This window comes from Emys orbicularis, chromosome 3, assembly GCF_028017835.1.
Source record: "Emys orbicularis isolate rEmyOrb1 chromosome 3, rEmyOrb1.hap1, whole genome shotgun sequence".
NCBI classification, from domain to species: Eukaryota; Metazoa; Chordata; order Testudines; family Emydidae; genus Emys; species Emys orbicularis.
Window position 1 is genome coordinate 23,393,256 of NC_088685.1, and position 20,034 is coordinate 23,413,289.

Here is a 20,034-nt window from a genome sequence, read left to right on the forward strand (position 1 = left end):
ATTGTAGACATACCCTGTGCGTGTCCGTCTACCCAGCTGCATTGTAGACATACCCTGAGAGGCTTCCATTTTGCACCACTTCTAAGGCGTCGGCATTGTGGCTTTTCAATCGTGGGCCAGGTGCTATGCTCTGCTGTCAGTTACACTGCTGCAACTCTGGAGTAACTCCGTTGGAACTGAAAGCTCAATAAGCAATTTGCTTATAACTATTCTTCAATTCGCTATGGAATTTCTCTACTACTAGCTACTAGCTACTAACTATTCTCAGTTCACTTTTTGTTGGTTAAAACCTTGATATGCTATTGATTTCTCTTATTAAGAAGCTCACTTTGTGGCAATGGTTCTCATTTCTACCCTTTCAAGACATTTTTAAGTATCAGTAGCTATTTTAACAATTGACTGCACAGTATTTCTTTTATCCTGAGCAGGTACTTATAATGAGGGTTCGGGGTGGGGCGCACTTGCCTGCTTTTTATGGGTCTTATCTCTCTTCCCTGTCTAAAATAAACTTCAGGTAGCAGCTCCATTTATCAGAGGATAAAAATCTCCTTTGTCTCAGAAAGGCATTAGTCACAGGTGCCGTGAGCTATATAAAGGATTTAACACAAAGCCTGACAAGTACCCTATAAACACTTCAGACTTTCACTATTCTTCAGCGGGTGACTGAAGCATGAGAATACTTTCATACTAGCTGCCCTAGTTGATGATGGGAGAGAATGTGTAAAAGCTTTGGACATTGTAAGATTGTTTTTTTCTCTTTAGTTGTTTTTGAGTTAATAAAATAGAAACTGGTTGAAAATGGATATTGGAAGCATTCAGAGAGGAAAATATCTGCTTTGAGGTTAACTGGATTCCTTGACCATAAAACACCTTAATGCATTGTATTTCAGAGTTGAAGTATAATGCAGGAACATTTCTCAGTGACCAGATACACTATATCTCTGGGTAGCTACTTTCATCTTCTATCTTGCTGAAAGACAGGCTTCCTTTTTTGTAACGTGAGTTCAAGATGTTTGTCAAGTGGTGCCTAGAGTCCTTTTCAATATCTTTCTACCTCTCTACATGAAGCATTTTTAAGGAGTGCTGTTTAATAAAGCATTTCTGTGGTATATATTTTTGCATCTGTTTTTATTTTCTCATAAATAATTGTTTAATCAAAAATCCTTTTTTTTGTTGTTTTACTTGACACGTATGATGTAGCTCAGTTGTATAGAATCTAGACATTTAGAAATGGACACATTTTAAACTTTTCCTAATTATTTTTTCCAGGTGCTAATATAAACCTTGTAGTGCTTCTTTGATTATACACACAATACTTTTATCTGTTCGCATTGTAATTTTGCTAATGAACATCATGGGCTTGAATACATAAAATGGTGTTGAGTGAAGTCTGTTTAGATCTGTACAGTTTAGTAACAATACATTTATTTTTAGAATAGTACTTCTATTAAACCTCAAACAGTCAGACCTAACACAAGCAATTAGCTAGAGATAAGTGAAGAAGAAAGTGCACATTCAACATGTTCTAGGGAACACCTCTTTGCAGGGCACTGTATTTACTGTATAATACCTGAAGAATAAAAGGGCTAAAGTGAGAGATTTAAAATAAATGAAAATATGCAGCACAGAAAGAAAAGGAGGTAGAATAAACTTAGATCTGATCTACACACAATTTTTGTACCTGTATAACTATTTTGCTTAGGGGTGTGGGTATTTTTATCAGAATAATTGTACTGGCACAACCCTTAGTGTGCACACAGTTATGCTGATATAAAGGAGCCTTATACCAGGATTATTTCCCTTCTGGCACCTTTATACTAGCATAACTGCATCTACGCAAATAGGGCTGTACTGGTATAACTGTACTGGTATAGTTACTGCTGTACAATTTTTGTGTGCAGAGAAGCTCTAAGTGGTGTTCGGCTCATAGCACCCACACTTTAAGTGCTACTGAAGGAAGACTTGCTGATATACCCTTAATGTCATGGTGCACTCTGCACATTTTGAATGGGCTGTATTCTGAATTTCTCAGTCACCAAAGTCTGGAAGTTTAGCCTGAGAAATGGAATTAGTGAATGTTGAGTATGGGTTTCAGGATATGTCCCTAAAAACAATAAATATTGTGAATGGAATTTTCAAAGGCCCCTCAGGGAGTTAGGCATCTAAATCACATTCAGTTTCAATGGGAGTTAGTCCCGTGGAGTATTTGAAAATAGTAGCCTGTATTTTTAAATAAGTATTGGTGATAATTAAAAAATATATATTACGGTGCTTCATCTTGAAATATACTTGAAAGCTGCTTCTAGTTTATAATCTAATTAGCTGCCAGTGTGGACATGATCGAAAAATGTCTCATTCTTTTACTGGACCAAGAAATACCTTCACATTCCCAATGTGACACAAATCCGCTCTTAAAGAGATAAAGGAATGTTAATGATGTTTCAGAGAATGGAGTAGCAGAACATCTAGTATCTACATCAGTGTGATATGGAGAAATCATTGTGATATTTTCATTCTGCACTCATCAGTGGGTTTCCCCAGAGCTAACTTTATATTGTCATTTGATATTTGTTAGTATATAAGGTAGGTATAATTTATATGAGTTTTGAGACACAGTTAACAGAAATCAAGAGGATGGACAGGGAAAGCAGCTTGACCTTCAATGGAAAAAGAGTTATTGCTTTCAGTGTGGGTAGCAATGCACTTTTCACTGTGGTTACTCTCTTAGCTTGTCAAAATATACAGTACCCATGGTCTGTAGAATTGAAGCAGTTTGGTACTGTAGTGAAGTAAGGTGTACAGAAATATCAGAGGTACGAGACATAAGAACATAAGAAGACGCAACAAATGTTTGTTTTATACAGAACTGCGTTGTCGTTTGTCAGTTGTTGTAAGATCAACATGAACACACTTGTGTGTTTCTCTTGTCAGGTAACCCAGGACTGGCAGGCTATTACAGGACCTTCATACGGGCATTATACCATGGACTAAACCGGCGGTATCCAGTTTGGGTTGTGAGCCATGCTGGGCACTGCAAGCCCCCTAATGGCATGGGAATGACAGAAGGTACTGTACTGTAATTTGTAACATACACAGATTTTACCATAGCAATGATTTGTCCTGCAAAACCTATGTTTATTAATAATATCACTTCCATGGCACTATTCATCTTTGGAATGCCCTGCAGACATTCCCTCAGAACAGCCTTGTGAGGGAGAAAGTACTGTGAGTGTTCTTATTATCGTCTGTAGGCACCTCTATATGAGAGAGTTGCTGTGGGTTCATTGAAACTGATTTTAACTGATTTTAGTTCTATTGTCGCAAGGAATGTGGACACTCTTAGTTCAGTTTAAAGCAGATTTATTTTGGTTTAGCATAAATCAATTAGGGATGGATTTAAGGTAATTGGAAATATTTTGGTCAGAAACCAAAATTAAAATGTCTATACATTGATTTGCACCAGTGTCACTAGATTTATCTTAAAACTGTTTTAAAATCGATTAGTGCAACTTCAGTGTGTAGACAAGACCTCTGTCTTATAGATGGAGGGAGGGACCAGGGAGAAGGAGCACAGTGACACAGCCCAAGGCCATGGAAGTAGTATGGCCATATCCAAAACCGAGGTCAAGGGTTCCTGGCTCCCAGACCTACACCCTGACCACTAAATGGTACTTCTCTGGTCTTAAATTACTTTCTTAACTCTTAGACAAACCTGAGCATTTGCTCTTTGCATTTACACCTGCACAAAGCAGTTTTCAGGATCAGGGGCTTAACAGCAGAAATGTTTAATGTCACTTTCCTTACCATAGCATTTGCACCTGAGCTTTTGAGCCTTAGTATTTGCTTCTGTAATTTCAACGTTGAAAGTGAAATCTGAAACCTAATGGTGTTTTTGTCAAATTGCTACTAATCATTCTGGTCAAATGTCAAACTCTAAGGCAAACATTAGCACTTTGGCAGTGGGATGAGAATTCCCCATACTTCCAACTACTAGCTATACCATAATATATGTTAGGATCTGCACTTGCTGGTAAGCCTGCAGCACCATGGAGTTAATAAAAGTATAGATAACTGTTGAGGGATAGCTACAGAAAAAAATTAATGAAACGATGCAGGGTTTTAGTGTAACTTCTTGTTTATTTTATTAGGAACAGGAAGTTCAAATCCTGTCAGTGTGAATTTAGAATTTATTTTAAAATATTCCTCAGGCAGCTTTTTCAAACTAGTCTTCTAGGAAATCCAAAAATGTTAATAATTTTTAAAAAGTTTGTATTACTAAACTGATTTCTTGAGTAGGGCAGCCAGCTACACTCTGTGATAACACGTTAAGCATGTAACAACAAAAAATCAGTTAATTTCTTATTAACCCGAGGGAAAATGCTAAGCAGCTAGAAGTCCTCGAGTTAATCTTATTATCGTAATCATAAATTGAGTGCAATTGGGGAAACGGCTGTTGGTCAGTGTTGGGAGAAAGGAGGAGAAGAGGAAATAATAAAAAAGTAAATTTTGAGTCATTAGAAGCTGATCCCCTTTCCTGCATTTGTTTATTGCAACAAATGCAGTGAACTAAATCATGACTTAATTGCAAGTGCTTTACCTGAAAACTGCAAACTAAAGCCTCAAATGATGGATTAAGAAAAGAGGAAGCCAGAATGAATCTCTAAAAAAATCATTTGCGAAATGTATCTATGAGGTGCTGCAGTGTGAATAACCCACCAAAGTGCCTTAAAGAGTCAGCACAAGGAAAATGCAGTCAGATCACACCTGCAAGTGTACAGTGCAAAAATATAAAATACTCATATTACACAATACACTCATGTTACACAATACACAGTTGAAAACTGAGGGAGGTAGGAAACCTCAGAAGAATGAAAGTTTCCTATTCATTTGTCAGGATGCAAAAAAAAAAAAAGTGTGTCTTCACTGCTGTGTAACACACATCTGCAAGCACATTCCTCTCTCAACACTAGGGTATGGGTGACTTTTTTCCAGTTGATACTGCGTTTGATTTAAACATCCCTGCTATTTCTTCATTGTGTTCATTCAGTTTGCAGAAAACAATATTTTATATTAAGTTTGCTCTTTTCCAAAGGGGTCTAAAAGCCCATTACAAATTATGGGGCAAATCCTGACTTCCTGTGTAAGGCTCAAGTAGCAGGGTGCCTTGTTTCGCCAAGGGGAATGGAAGGCTCTCCATAGACTGTGGGTCAAAATGGCTGTAGTCGCCAATATGTTATCTAAATCTTCTCTGCCCTTCACAAAGGGGTTTGGCTGGTGGATACAGGTGATGGACCCATTTTCTATGACCCTCCACCCCTCATGCCTCCTATGTCAGCCCCCAACATACATCTTGCAGCATTCTGGATAATAAAACCCCTGAGGAACACAAATCTATAGGCACAGGGGGAAAGGATCCTACTCTGCTGCTGCTATCTATTGGGCCCTGAATTTCTGGAGAGTGGAGTGCTAGAAACAGAATTTAAGCCTATATAAATGCTGCAGGAGGATGGAAACCAGGTGGATAACTGACACACTACACAGCAATGGAGGAAAAGGAGAGTTTGCCCAAGAATACTAGGGCTTAGATCTTTTTTCTGTGGACTCTTTCACGTCCCCAATAAGCACCAACAACCTCTAATTTTAAGTTCTCATTTGAAAGACCCACACAAAGAATTTCAGGAAACCCAATTTCAATACAGATGCTCCCCGGGTTACGCAAACCCGACTTACGGAAATCCGCACTTACGGAAAAAGTTCTGTTTTTTTGCGTAATTGTCGGAGATACATTCCCAACTTATGCAAAATTTGACTTACGCAAGGTGTTCTGGAACAGAACGCATGCATAAGTCGGGGAGCGTCTGTACTTGGGAAGGATGAAGGGATAAACTGATTATGCTAGTAATTAAACCTGTGATTCAAGAGTCTTTCAAATCTGAGCCTTAGAGCAGTAAGAAATGTGTTCTTTTCAAAACCTCATGCATCCTCAGAAGAAAGGAGGCTCCATCCCCTTGTTGCTCAGTGAGCATTGACCTTTTACACGTAGAGAACAAAGTCTACCAGAGTATTTGTCGCCTTAGTGGAAAGAGGTTGTGGTCAGGCTGTATTCTCTTAAAGAATCTCAGAAAGGATCTAAGGCTGTATTTTGCTCTGCTGTCAGCTGTCTAATCTTTCTCCCCTTCATGGGGCAAGGCCCCATTCCACAAGAGTGCAAGCAACATCTATGGTATTGCTTCAAGAAGTTCTACTTGATATCTTACATGTTTGTAAGACTTTATGCTTTGGTATAAGATTCCTCCGCTGATGTATCCTTTGGAATGGTGATCCTTCATTCAGCTCTGCTGCTTGTGTCCTCACACCCTCCTCCTACTTGAGTACTGCTTGTCAGTCACCCATAGGGACCAGTACTTGAAGAAGAAGAAGAAGAGACCTTATAGTAACTGAAGGTTCTTTGAGATCAAAGAACCTTGTGGTTCTTGTCTGTGTTCCGCTACCTGTCCTCCTTCCCCTCTGCTTCGGACCATCTTTTGGATCGTGACAGAGAAGGAACTGAAGAGGCTGTTGGTCTGCCCCTTCCTGTATCTCCTAGGTCGGGGGCATGAGGTGAGTGAGGATACATATGTGGCCCAATGGACACTGCTTTCAAAATTTCAAAATCCACATGCTCCCGGCATGTGGAGCGCCTGCGTACACCCAGTGGAATACAGATGGGGCCACACATCTTGAAGAACCTCCGGTTACTATAAGGTAAGTAACTTTCTCTTCCCTTTTGTAAGTTTCATTCTCTATGTTTGTTTTCCTAATAGTCTAAGGAGAACCGACAGATGCACCAGTATTCTGTACTTTCGAATAAGAGACACTGATGGTAACAAAATTGTTGTTAGCAGTGCATGTTGCTTAGTAATTTGATTGTGAATGGGATGTTAAATAACCCACCATTTGCTGCTGTGGCTTGTGTAAAGCAGTATACATATGGTATCTGGTAAAGGAATCTTCTCCTGTCATCCTTGCCTCCTGATATGGATTGAAGCAAAGAGGCTTAGCACTCACCAATTTGCATGATGCTCCCTGTTTGGAGGTAGATATGTTGAGTTTTAACTGATTTAAGTTATATGTTTCTGAATGTTGAGTTTAATCAGTAATTTAGTATTATAATTCTACTTTTAGCAACCAGTTGTGCATAAATTATTCATAATTTTCACTTTCACTTAGCCAAAAATCAGTCTTGCCCCTTAGTCAAAAAGAGTGGCTCATCTTCCAGCTCAACTGTTATAAAAATCCTTGTAGGCTGAACACTGCTGTGATTGTTCACTATATATAGCACCTGATGCTGAAGTATTTAAAATTGCAAAAAGGAGAGCAGCTCCTGAGCACTTTCTTGGACACACTGTTTAAAAATCAACATAATCTATATATGCTGTATAAACGTTTGCAGAATCTTAAAGGTGTTGCTTTTTCCTTTGCAATGCCTAATATTGACACTTTGACTCATAGTTTTCCTAATGGTTAATGTGCTTGAGTCAGTCACACAGATGCTACCTATGAACGGCTTCTTTTATAATGTCATAAACACTGACTACTTATTTATCCTGGCAGTTTTGTCTGCTACGTGAAATGTATTATGATTTTATTGGTGACTGCCTTTATGAGCTGTGAGTATTTGGACATCAGTTGTTTAATTTCAATTTAAAATACAGGTTTGTAAGAAACAAAGGGGAAAAAAGTATGAACCCAAACAGATCATAATTCAGAATAGCAATGTCTGCCTTTAATTAAAATAAACAGTGAAAGTATACCCATAATTAGTTTATTTGTCCAAGTTTGTAGGGTTTCTTTTAGCATGTCACTAATAAAAGGGATTTGCATTACTTTTCTTTGAGATTTCCGGTCACATTTTGATGAGAAATGTAATCTTCTACAGCTCATAGAGTAACATGTTAGGCATTGAGAAAGTTTATTTAAACTACAAGTTAGTGCTTTTCCTATAAGAGGCTTTTTAAAATACATTGCAGCTCAATGCCCTGGCTGTCAAAACAGAGGCTACTGCCTGAGAATGGATGTCAGTTTGTATTTTCATAGGGATTAAATAGATGGGCCTTTGAGTTATTAGCAAGACTAAATGCGGGTAATGATGGTGTATAACTGGCATTTAGGGAGCAAATAGAGTAAAAATGTGCAGTGCTTGATATATGGAAAATGTTTACTCTGAAAAGGAACAGTGGGTAATTAAGAAAAGAATGGAGGGAAATGGTTCTCCAGGAAACAGTTAATTACTGAAAGAGAATAGTATAGATACTTTAGCGTAACTTTGTAAATGACATGTAATTATTTTCAAATAACTTCCTTTTAAAAAAATTACAAAAGTTCACCAAAGATGCAAATGGAGATTGCTTGAGGAATCAGGTACCATTGCACATGAGTAAGTTGTGGCAGAAACTGACTCTGTGTTTATACGTTGAAATGTCCATGCTGCTAGCAAGAAATACAGCCTGATTCTCATCTCACAACACTGTAACTCAGGAGCATCTCCATAGTGTTAAACCTATTTGGGATCAGAATCTGGCTTAAAATAGTCTTTGCAGTCAAATTCCTCCTCCATTATTTTTCTTAAAATGAACTCTTGTTTGGAAAATGAGAGATGAATTCATTTATTTAGAAATTGAATACCCGCCATCTTACGTAGTTCAGTGGTCTTTTGTTTACTTTGTTATAATTATCATCCACATTTTACAGGCAAGGATCTGACTATTGCCCAAGGTCACGCTGGATGTCTGTGGAAGAGCTGGGAATTGAACCAGATCTCAAGAGTCCCAGCCCATTGCTTCTGCCACAGTAGATCCTTTCTCCTGCATGCAAAGTGCCCATAGTGCTCCATAAATAATAACAAAAGGTGCAGACAGTATCAGGGTTGGTAGGAAAAAAAGTCTCTTCTAAAGCATTCAAATTAAGTGCTTGTTCATTCTTTTGAAACACTCCACTCTGCTTGGATTTTAACCCTGTCTTTATCTCCAGATACATTTGTATAAATAAAGTAGACACACATAAGCAGCCGTGCATTACAATTGCGTTCCACAAAGGTTTTTGATGACTTGATCAACAAGAAGGAATACAATGTCTCTGGCCAGAATATGAATAAAAATCCAGTGTTTCTTCCCCAAAAACCCCAAATGAAATTGTCTTCTACAGATACTTTTCTATGTTGCATTATAAGGTCAGAAAACTTGTATTTGAATTTTAAATCTTTAGCTTTTTTATTATTGGTTTTGTTATTTACGGTACTACCCATAATGTGTTAGGTGCTATAGAAATATAAAGTAAGGTATGAGCCCTGTCTTAACGAGTTTATAATCTAAGACATAAAGTAGACAGATGGACAGGTGGTACACCAAAGAGGTAAAATGGGCAAAGTGTTTTTTGGTAAAACAATGTGTGATAGTCTATATATAAAACCATTATGTTATCTCCAGTCAACTATTCTATTGAAAGATGAAGCTAGGCAAATTCAGACTACAAATAATGTTTCTTTTTTTTAACAGAGTGTAATTAACCATTAGAATAATTTACCTTGAGATGTGCTGTATTATCTATCATTAGATATCTATGAATCAAGATTGATTGATTTTCTAAACGATATGCTCTAATTCATCCAGATGTTATAGGTGAAATTCTTGATGCAGGAATTACTGGATGAAATTCTATGGCCTCTGTTATGCAGGAAGACAGCTAAATGATCATGAGGGTTCCTTCTGGCCTTACAATCTATGAATTGATGATCAGTCAGTTAATTTCATTTAGCCATCATGGTGGAAGAGAGTATTCATGAGCATGTTAAGGGCTGAGTCAAAGCCGTTGAAGGTTACTAGAAATCTCTTCATTGATTTCAGTGGGCTTTGGGTCAGGCCCTTAATATGGAGAGGGTAGTCCAACACATTCAGAAAGTAGGTTGTATGCTTAAGCGGCAACATGGAAGAAGGCCCAGGAAAGGGTAGTGGGAGAAGCAGACAAACAGCACCTGAAGGTATGGAGAGCTTTAGGTTACATCCTCCAAAATGGTAACATTCTTATCAGTGTAAAACAATGACAGTGAAATGGCTATGTATCAAGTATCAGAGGGGTAGCCGTGTTAGTCTGGATCTGTAAAAGCAGCAAAGCATCCGACGAAGTGGGTATTCACCCACGAAAGCTCATGCTCCAATACATCTGTTAGTCTATAAGGTGCCACAGGACTCTTTATGGCTATGTATGTTCTCTCTCGCTCCGTGGGAACATTTGGAAACTCTGTACTATGTTGTTTCTTTGGTTAATTGCCTCTTGGCTCTGTTTTAGGATTTACTACCTGACAAAATGGAGTTTGTGGTTCCATTTGCAAATCCTCTCTGTGTAACTAATATTGGGACAGATTCTGCCTTCAGTTACAATGCTATAAATCCAGATTAACCCTAAATGAAGTCAACAGAGTTACTCTGGATTTACACTAGAGTAAATCAGGGCAGAACCTGGCCTATTGTGTAATATGTTGGATCATTGTTTGTCTGCCAGATGACACAATATGAGGGTGTGCATGAATGCCAGAGAAGGACCATTCATTTGTATAATCCTATGATTAACTATTCTGCTAGGAAAATGGCTAAAATAGTAGTCTGAAGAAGACAAGGAACACTGTGTGCCATAATAAGAGGGTTGCGTATTATTTTAGGACTGTGATTCCCAAACTGTGGTCTGTGAGCCACTGGTGGTTCCCAGGCACTTGCTGGTGGTCTGTGGAGAGCTGGTAGATCAGGCAGTTTTGGCTCTCACACTTGTTCCTACTTGCTGAGATGTATTAATGATAGCTAAGAATACATGCAGTACTTTTCTAATAATATTTTTGTGTGTGTAAGCAATTACCATGGCGGTCACTATGCCACCACTAATGGGATTGTGGCCTGCACAATGGCAAATGTCAAGGGAAGTAATCCAATGAAAATGTCATATTATCTAAATGTAAATCAGTTGTAATAGTGACTAACCAACTTTGCTCTCATTATTGTCTCTGTATAAGCAACAAGGAGGGAGTTTATGGAAAAGGGTATGAAGTCAGAATACATTGGCAACCTTATGGTTTTTAACTTATTTGGAAGCATGTCAAATGTTTTTAATGCTTGCTTGTTTTGAAAAATACCATCTCTTTGGGGTGACTGGGTGTTATTGACAAATTGTGGGTCCAGTGTTGAAATAAGTCAGCTCTAGGTTTGTGTGTCTGGCATTTTTCTAGAGAACTCCTGAAAATGTAGTGACTCCCCTTCTGTGCTTCAGCAAAGAGTATATTTGAGATGTTGGATAGCAAGTGCAGTATTAAAAACGTGATCAGATTCAAAGGCTATATATAAGGTGGTGCAAGTTCCACAATTGGTAGGTAGGTGTAAGAGAGTTTTAGGTGGGTGATTTGGGTACTTAGTGGGCAGAAGACAGGGAAGTAGCAGAAGAAGCAACTAAAGAGTGTAAAAGTGTAAGGCCTTGTGTACACTACACAGTTTTGTCAACAAAAGTCAGCTTTCGTCAACAAAACAGTGGAGGTGTACACACTGAAATGTTCTTCCCACCGATGTAACTCCCCTGCTATGCCAACATAATAAAACCACCTCGACGAATGGCATAGAGCTTTTTGTGACATAGATAGAGTGACGCAGCATCAGTGTAGACACTGCGCTTGGTTAAGTCACCCTAATTGGCCTCCAGGAGGTGTCCCACAATGCCCATCCTGACCGCTCTGGTCAGCAGTTTGAACTCCACTGCCCTGAAGGTACACAAGTATGTGCCCCTCACCTCGTTAAAGGCCCTGGAATTCCTCTTCCTGTTTGCTTGGTGTGCACAGTTCACATAGCATCTTTCCAGCCGACCATGCTGGCTTTCTGCAGCAGACGCTCTCCTGCGTAGAGTATACCGGAACTGTTGGATCTGCTCAGTCTATGGGGAGAGAAGGCTGTGCGGTCACAGCTTCGCTCCAGTTGTAGGAAATTTGATACCTACAGGCTGATTGCTAGTGCCATGCAGGAGAAGGGGCACGAGAGGGACACGCAGCTGTGCCGTGCTAAGATCAAGGATCTGAGGCAGGTGTACCAGAAGGCAAGGGAGGCCAACCATCACTGTGATGCAGCGCTGAAGACATGCCGCTTCTATAAGAGCTGGATGCCATCCTCGGCAGTGACCCCACCTCCACCCCCAAGAGCCCCGTGGATACTTCGGGGGGATTGGAGGCAGTGGCCAGCAGACTGAACCCCAGTGACAAAGTGGTGGATGAAGTGGAGCTGGAGGACGATATGGAGCAAACAGCAGGGTCATCCGGTGGCGTGGCGAGTCAGGACCTCTTTTCCACTCCAGAGGGGTCTAGCCAATCCCAGCACTCTGACTCTGGCACGCAGGATGCAGGACGGGGAGCTCCGGTAAGTGCTCACTTTGCTTTGATACTGAACGGTGAAAGGAGTTTGAGCTCTTCTGTACTTTGTTGTATGGTAAAAGAGGAATAAGGGACAGAAATTAACAATGGAGCCTGTGCTTCTACGCAGTGGGTCCATGGGGGAAGTTTGTTAATGTACACAGGGTTGTTCCTGTAATCCTCCATAGGAATCTCTAGGAAACTTTCCTGTAGGTATTCTACAATCCTCTGCTGAAGAAGGTTCATTGGTAGAGCGGCCTTGTTTCTCCCTCCCGCTGTACGAAACTTTGCTGCACCACCCAGTAATTATTTCTACAAGGACCAGCGCAGCACACAGGCGAGCAGCATACGGAGCCGGTCTGAAGCCACACGCATGCAGGAGATGCCCCCTTGCATCCTGGGTTACCCTTAGGAGTGAGATCCTGGGTTTGATTACCCAAGTGTGTGGAAAAGGGTACCAGTATTCAGAATAGTCTCCCTAGCTGCTTGTCGTAACCCCTTTTGCAAACTACCCTTTGTCCCTTCTCCCCCTTGCCCGCCTCTTGCCCCTCCCCCCCCCCGCCAACTCACCATATTTGGGACTCAGGCCGACCTGTATGCTAGCCCAGGGACAGTGAGAAATAGGTGCGTGTAACTTTAGTGACTCACAGTACTGTCTCTGTTCATTGTTTCTTTGGCTTCTGCCGATGTACCCTTGAGGTCCCCCTCCTCCACACCGGCAGAGCACTTCCGTCAGATAAGGCGGCGAACCAGGAGGCATAAGGAGGATATATTTCGTGAAGTGCTGCAGTCAACAGATGCAGCACATAGTGAAACAAGAGGGAGACCCCAAATTAATGAAGACTGAGGCTAGATAGCTTGGAAAGGACTCAGGGGCAGGAGCAGATGATAAAGCTCCTGGAGGGCCAGACAGAGACGATGGAGTCCCTCATTACCCTGCAATCTGAGCTCATCCGTGCACGACTCCCCCTGCAGCCATTATAGAACTCCAATCTATGCCCTCCCCAAACTCCCCCACAGCAGTCCTTGCGTGTTCCCGGTCCCTCACAGTACCCTCCCATGCACTCCACACCTAGGGACTGCTTTCCTATAGAAAGCTGGAGTTACACACAGCGGTGAAAACCCTAACGGCGAGACTGTTCCTCATTGTCATGTCCCCTATTTTACCAAAAAAATTTGTTTTGTCCTGTTATTAAAATGAGTATTTGTAACAAACACACATTGATTAGTGCTAACATTGAAACACACTGGCTATACAGTTAACTCTCAGGAAACAAGCAAGGTAATTCAAGGCTGCAAGTAATCATTGCTTGGCCTAATGCATCACATAAAGACACATTACTGGGAATCATTGTCAAAATGCTCCTTCAAAGCCTCCCTGATTCAAATAGTCTCTTGCTACGCCCCTCAAATTGCCCTTGTATCTGGCTGTTCAAAATCAGTAGCCAGACGATCAGCCTCAGCAGTCCACACCAAATATTTTGTAGAGTACAGCAGGCCACAATGACCATTGGAATATTTTCCTCACTGAGGTCTAACCGGCCAAAAAGACAACACCAGCAACCTTTTAATTGGCCAAAAGCACATTCAACAGTCGTTTGGCACTTGCTGAGCTTGACGTTGAAGTTCTCCTTGCTGCTGTCTAGGTTCCCGGTGTAAGGCTTCATGAGCCACTGGAGCAAAGGGTAGGTGGGGTCTCCAAGGGTTACTGTGGACATTTGCACATCCCGCATTGGGCTCTTCAAGTCTGGAAAGAAAGTCCCAGCATGCAGCTTTCTATACAGTCCAGTGTTCTGAAAGATGCATGCATCATGCCCACCCTGCATTGAGGTCAGTGAAATGGCCCCTGTGATCCACCAGCCTCTGTAAGACCATGGAGAAGTAGCCCTTTTGGTTGATGTACTCCGTCGCAAGATAGTCAGGGACCAAAACTGGGATATGTGTGCCATCTATCATGCCACTATAGTTAGGGAATCCCATTGCCGCAAAGCCATCAGTTATTTCCTGCACATTACCAAGAGTCACTGTCCTTCATAGCAGGAGGCGATTAATGGCCCTGCACATTTGCATCACCACAACCCCCACGGTGGACTTTCCAACCCCAAACTGATTTGTGACTGACCAGCGGCAGTGTGGAGTTGCCAGTTTCCACACAGCAATCGCAACTCGCTTTCCCACAGTGAGGGCAGCTGTTATTCTGGTATCCTTGTGCAGCAGTGCTGGGTCGAGCTCAGCACCCAGTTCCATGAAGGTGTATTTGTGCATCTGAAAGTTTTGCAGCTACTGCTCATCATCCCATACCTGCATCACGATGCAATCCCACCATTCAGTGCTTGTTTCCCTAGCCCAGTATCGACAGTCCACTGTGGCAAGCTGCTCCATGAATGCCAGCAGTAATCTTGAATTCTTTGTTTCCATGGCACACAACAGGGCAGGCATCACCCATTCACACTCTTGTTTCACAGCTCATGAAGTACTGCAGGTCCAGCCATGTTGTGTTCAGAGCGCTCATCACCAGACTGGTCAGCAGCTCAGGATCCATGCTGTCAGGCAGAGATGGTGGGCACACAGTTCACAAGGACAGTTGAAAAATGACACAAAACAAAGTAGGAAGCCCATGGAGTGATGGGATGGGAAGAACGGCATCACGGGACAGCGAGCACGTCCCTATGATGTACTGTGACACAGGGTGTTGAGTTGCACAGAGGGGTAGCTACCCACAGTGCAACACTCTCTCTCTTGATGCTAGAGCACCAACTGTGGACGCTGTCCACCAACGCAAGGAGCGTTGTGTGGACGTGCACAACCAATGTTACTAAAGCGACTTATGATCATCAACATAACTTAAGTCAACTTAACTCTGTAGTGTAGACATGGCCTAAATTAAACTACAGTGCCTAGACACACACACTTAATTTATGCCTGTTTACAACAACTTCTGCCCCAAAGGCATGCAAATTACATCAGTTGAAACCCAGTAGACTCCCTTACACCAAGATATATATCTGCAACTTAATTTATCGCTCAATTTAGCCTCCAAAATTTGTCCTCCAAGTTTATATTAGGACAGGTTTTTTTTCTTTTCTGATTTTGGTCATCATGAAAGCTGCTTGTTCTTAGAATTGTGGATAGCATTGAGTCCAAAGAAATGCAGTCAGGACCGAATTCTCGAATCATGGCATCTTTTGGCTGTGTTAAAGAAAACCAAATCATGAACCTGTTATCAAGGCAGAGTTAGGCAGGCTTCATTTGTAAGCATGGATTTTAAATATAGGTAGACGTTGAGCTTCCTGTTTATTTAGCTAGCTACTGCAAGTGATGATTCACTTTGAGCCCCTCACATGGGATTCGTCACCAGTGAGCTATCCCACATCAATGCCTGTGCAGAGGAACTGGTTGTTTTCTCAGGACAGGGCAGGAACTGCCTCAACACAGACTAGTCATGCAGCCTATCTTGATGCTGCAATCTCTGTTGCTCAAAAAGCCTGTACTTCTCAGCCTTTTGAGGACTGTTTAAATCCTAAATGTACATCATGAATCATTAGTATTGATATAAATGTGGACATTTTTGTCATTGCTTGGCAATACTTATATTTCACTTTACGGTTTTATTACTGGATGCTTATTTTAGGGAAACAAATGTACATTTCATTTTATGAACCCACTGGAATGTATTAAATTGAAATGTGTGAAAAGCAAATAGCCCTAGAGATGCTGCAATGTTTTATTTACTGTGACTTTTTTTCCTTTTGAACCGCATGCAGTAAATTATTAATAAAGACCCTGATTGAGCAAGATACTTAAGCACATGCTGAACTATAATCATGTGAGTACACCTAATGGTGATTCCTGGCACCCAATAAAAGTCAATGGCAAAATTCCCATTGACTTCCACAGAAGCCCTTAGATGCTTAAAGCTAGGCAAGGGCTTAAGAACCTTGCTCAATCATGGTCAAAATGAATGAAATGGAATTTTGCAGCATGCATCAAGGAAATGTGTCTACATTTTCCTGTTTATTTTCTTAGCATCCCACCCAAACATTTAGTAACTTTAATGATAAAGCCAGATCTTACAATGTTGTGTGTGCAGTTATTTACTTACTTGAACTGAAAGGCTACAGACTTGATTCAAATATTATTTGATATTCCGTGGACTTCAATGGAGTTATGCCCAATTTGTAGTGGTGTGAGAAAAGACTCTGACTGTCTTCATTTGTATTGTTGCCATGTGAAAGATTTGCATTCTTGAGCTGTCTGTGTCAAGGTTTTCTACAGTGTCCATCACCATAATAGCTATGGGCTTTTTTCTTAAAGAACGTCCACTAGTACATTTCTAATGCATTATTCAATATTTCACTAATACTTTTTGTTAAAATAAATCTGCACTATTCATCCCAAATTACACATGAGCTTAGTATGTTTATATTTTTAAAGAATTGTTTTAAAGTGACAATTGCTGAATCCCTAAAATACTCTTTGAGATTCTTGTGTAGAAAATAAGAGGCATGTTAAAATTTGTTGATAGCCATCCATTGCGGAGTTTAAACCCTTCACTGACTGCATTCCATGGAGCTTTGGAGCTAAGTTTTAGGAGTGTTTATGGATCGTTTTCAGCCTTTCACCCCATGACACAGGTATGTTCTCCAGCTGATACCATCATCTCTAATTAGATGCAGATGGCTGTTTGTGCACGCACAAAAAAGTTTGAACCCAAAGGAACCCCATGAAAAGGTAACATTTGTGTCTTTGGTGTCCTGCCTTAGAAAATAGGCCATAGTTCACTGAGTTGAGCAACAGTGTGATGTTTCAGTATATTTTGTTTGTGCCTTTACTGTCTTGTTGTTTGTAAATGGATTAAGAATGAAATTTGGTTTAAATATAGTAAACAAGAGATTGGGGTTGGTGCGAAAGCATGTTGTTTCATTTTGATTTTGAGGACTTTCTCCCGGAAATCCAAGGCAATTTGGACAATATATTTTACATCTGTAAGCAGAATGAACTTGGACTATCCCCATTGCTCAGAATCATTCCATGTGACTGAGATACACTGTTTCTGCTTTTGTTGTGACTATTGTCTCTTCATTCCCTACACAGGCTAGGTTTAAGATAAGAATCATTCACCAAGAACTCTAACTTATTAGCGTAAAGTTTCTATTTCGTGACTAGGACATTTAGATTTTTTTTTTCTGTTACCTGGTAGGTTTTTTTTTCTGTTACCTGGGAATAAATAATGTTATAGAGACTGTTATAGATTGCATCAGTTCAACAACTGCTAACGGTGGTTTTCTTTTTATTCCACCTGATCTACAGTGTCAAGAACCATTACAATATGAATTTGGAAATCTCCGTCTGTTAGTGCAAGAAACATTGCTTGATATAATTGTTTGTTGGTAGTTATGTCTCTGAATATAAACCCATAACCTGTTGGGGGGGGGGAGCGTTGGGGGTCATGGAGTTGCCAATTAAATTCAAATCTGGACCAACGCAAAGCAATGCACGCTGGAAGGAGTAGCTCCAAGTAACAGAGAATTTATTGCATCCCTTGGTCGTCTCTTACAACGATTAATTACTCTTACAACTAAAAACTAATTACACTGCTCTACAGCCAAAATGCTTCTGAAATAAATGTAGTGAAACGTTACTAATTCTGGGTCACTGAGAACGAAAATGATGATTAAAATTGTTGATTGGCTCTAGTTTTCAAGATATGCTATTGGGTCAGTATATACGACCCTTGACTTGGGAATGGCGGAGGATAAGTGAGTTATAAAGGGAAGGGATCTCAATTTAAACCAGAAATGACTAAAATACATCTTTGACTGGATCTATGAATAAATCTATGACTGGGTTTGGACAGTACTTGCTTTTTAGGCAAAACAATGAATGATGCAATCTGAAGCTGGTATTGCGTCATACATGATATGAATTGCATCATGTTATTCCTAGAAGTCATGGATGATGCAATCATAACGAAGCTTACATCACTCTGCTGAACAAATTGCCCTATATCCGCTCTAGAAATCATACAGTGTCGTTCTCTCTTATTTGCAGGGTTTGATTTTGCAAAGGGACACATTTCTATTTAGCCAAAGTGAGCAGAGATGCCTCGTACTTGTGTGAACAGTGCAGATAACTTCTGCTATGTTTGTGGTGAAGTGACTTTTGCATCACAAAAGCGCAGTATAACCACTATGGTTAAGAAAGCCTCTCACCTTTCTTTTGGCTGCAAAATTGGAGATCAGGACAAGAGGTGGGGCCCACACATATGCTGCAACACTTGTGCAACAAATCTTCGCCAGTGGTTGAACAGGAAAAGGAAATCTGTGCCTTTTGTAGTGCCAATGATTTGGAGAGAGCCAACAGATCATACCAGCCATTGTTACTTCTGCATGGTGCCTCCAGTTGGGAAAGGTGTGTCAAAGAAGAAAAAGTGGACTGTGCATTATCCAAACATTCCATCAGTTATACGCCCAGTACCCCACGGAGAAGGACTGCTGGTTCCTGATGCACCAGAATCATTCTCACTTGAGTCAGACGAGGAAGAGGATGAAACTTCTGGTCCTGAACCATCAATGTCACAGGACCCACATTTTCTCCCATCCTCCTCCTCTGAACCGCATCTCATAACACAAGGTGAACTGAATGACCTTGTCAGGGATTTGGAACTACCCAAGAGTAAGGCAGAGCTGTTGGGCTCCAGACTACAGCAGTGGAATCTCCTGGCAGGTGATGTTAGGGTTTCCATGTTCTGTGACCGTCAAAAGGATCTTGTCCCATTCTTCTTCATGGAAGGTGATCTTGTAGCCTGCAACAACATGATGGTGTGATGGCAGCCCTCAACATCGTTCACGATCCAGATGAGTGGAGACTGTTCATTGATTCATTGAAGACGAGTCTTAAAGCTGTTTTACTGCATAATGGCAATGTTTCGCCATCAATTCCAGTTGGTCATGCAGTCCATATGAAGGAAACCTATGACAACATGAAACAACTTTTGAGGTGCATAAACTATGACCAACATCAGTGGCAGCTTTGTGGCGATTTGAAGGTTGTTGCTCTCTTGCTTGGTCTGCAGACTGGATACACAAAGTACTGCTGTTTTCTCTGCGAATGGGATAGTCGTGCAAGAGATTCCCACTACATCAAGAAAGATTGGCCACTCCGACAGTCATTGGAGCCTGGGAGGAAAAGTGTTCAGCATCCACCACTTGTTGAATCAAGGAAGATTTTTGTTACCACCCTTACACATCAAGCTGGGTCTGATGAAGAACTTTGTCAAGGCCATTGACAAAACACAAGCAGCTTTCAAGTACCTCCGTGGAAAATTTCCAAGGTTAAGTGAAGCTAAGATAAAGGCAGGTGTCTTTGTTGGTCCTCAGATTCGTGAACTTCTTCGAGATGATGCATTTGACCATGCACTGCGTGGCAAGGAAAAGACGGCATGGAAAGCCTTCCAGTTAGTGGCAATAAATTTTCTCGGAAACAACAAGGCAGACAACTACAGGTTGTTGGTGGAAAACCTCCTCAAGGCATACAAAAGCCTTGGTTGCAACATGTCACTAAAGATACATTTTTTGCACTCTCATCTAGATTTTTTTCCACTGAACTGCGGAGCAGTGAGC

General features: G+C 40.9%; 1 protein-coding gene across 1 annotated transcript in view; it reads left to right on the forward strand.

Annotated features, from left to right (window-relative positions):
* The window catches only part of LDAH (lipid droplet associated hydrolase), a 231,525-nt gene that overhangs the window by 73,763 nt on the left and 137,728 nt on the right, over positions 1-20,034 (forward strand). The window contains exon 3 of the mRNA XM_065400744.1: positions 2,932-3,066. Coding sequence (XP_065256816.1) covers positions 2,932-3,066 — 135 coding nt within the window. The remainder of the gene's footprint in view (positions 1-2,931; positions 3,067-20,034) is intronic.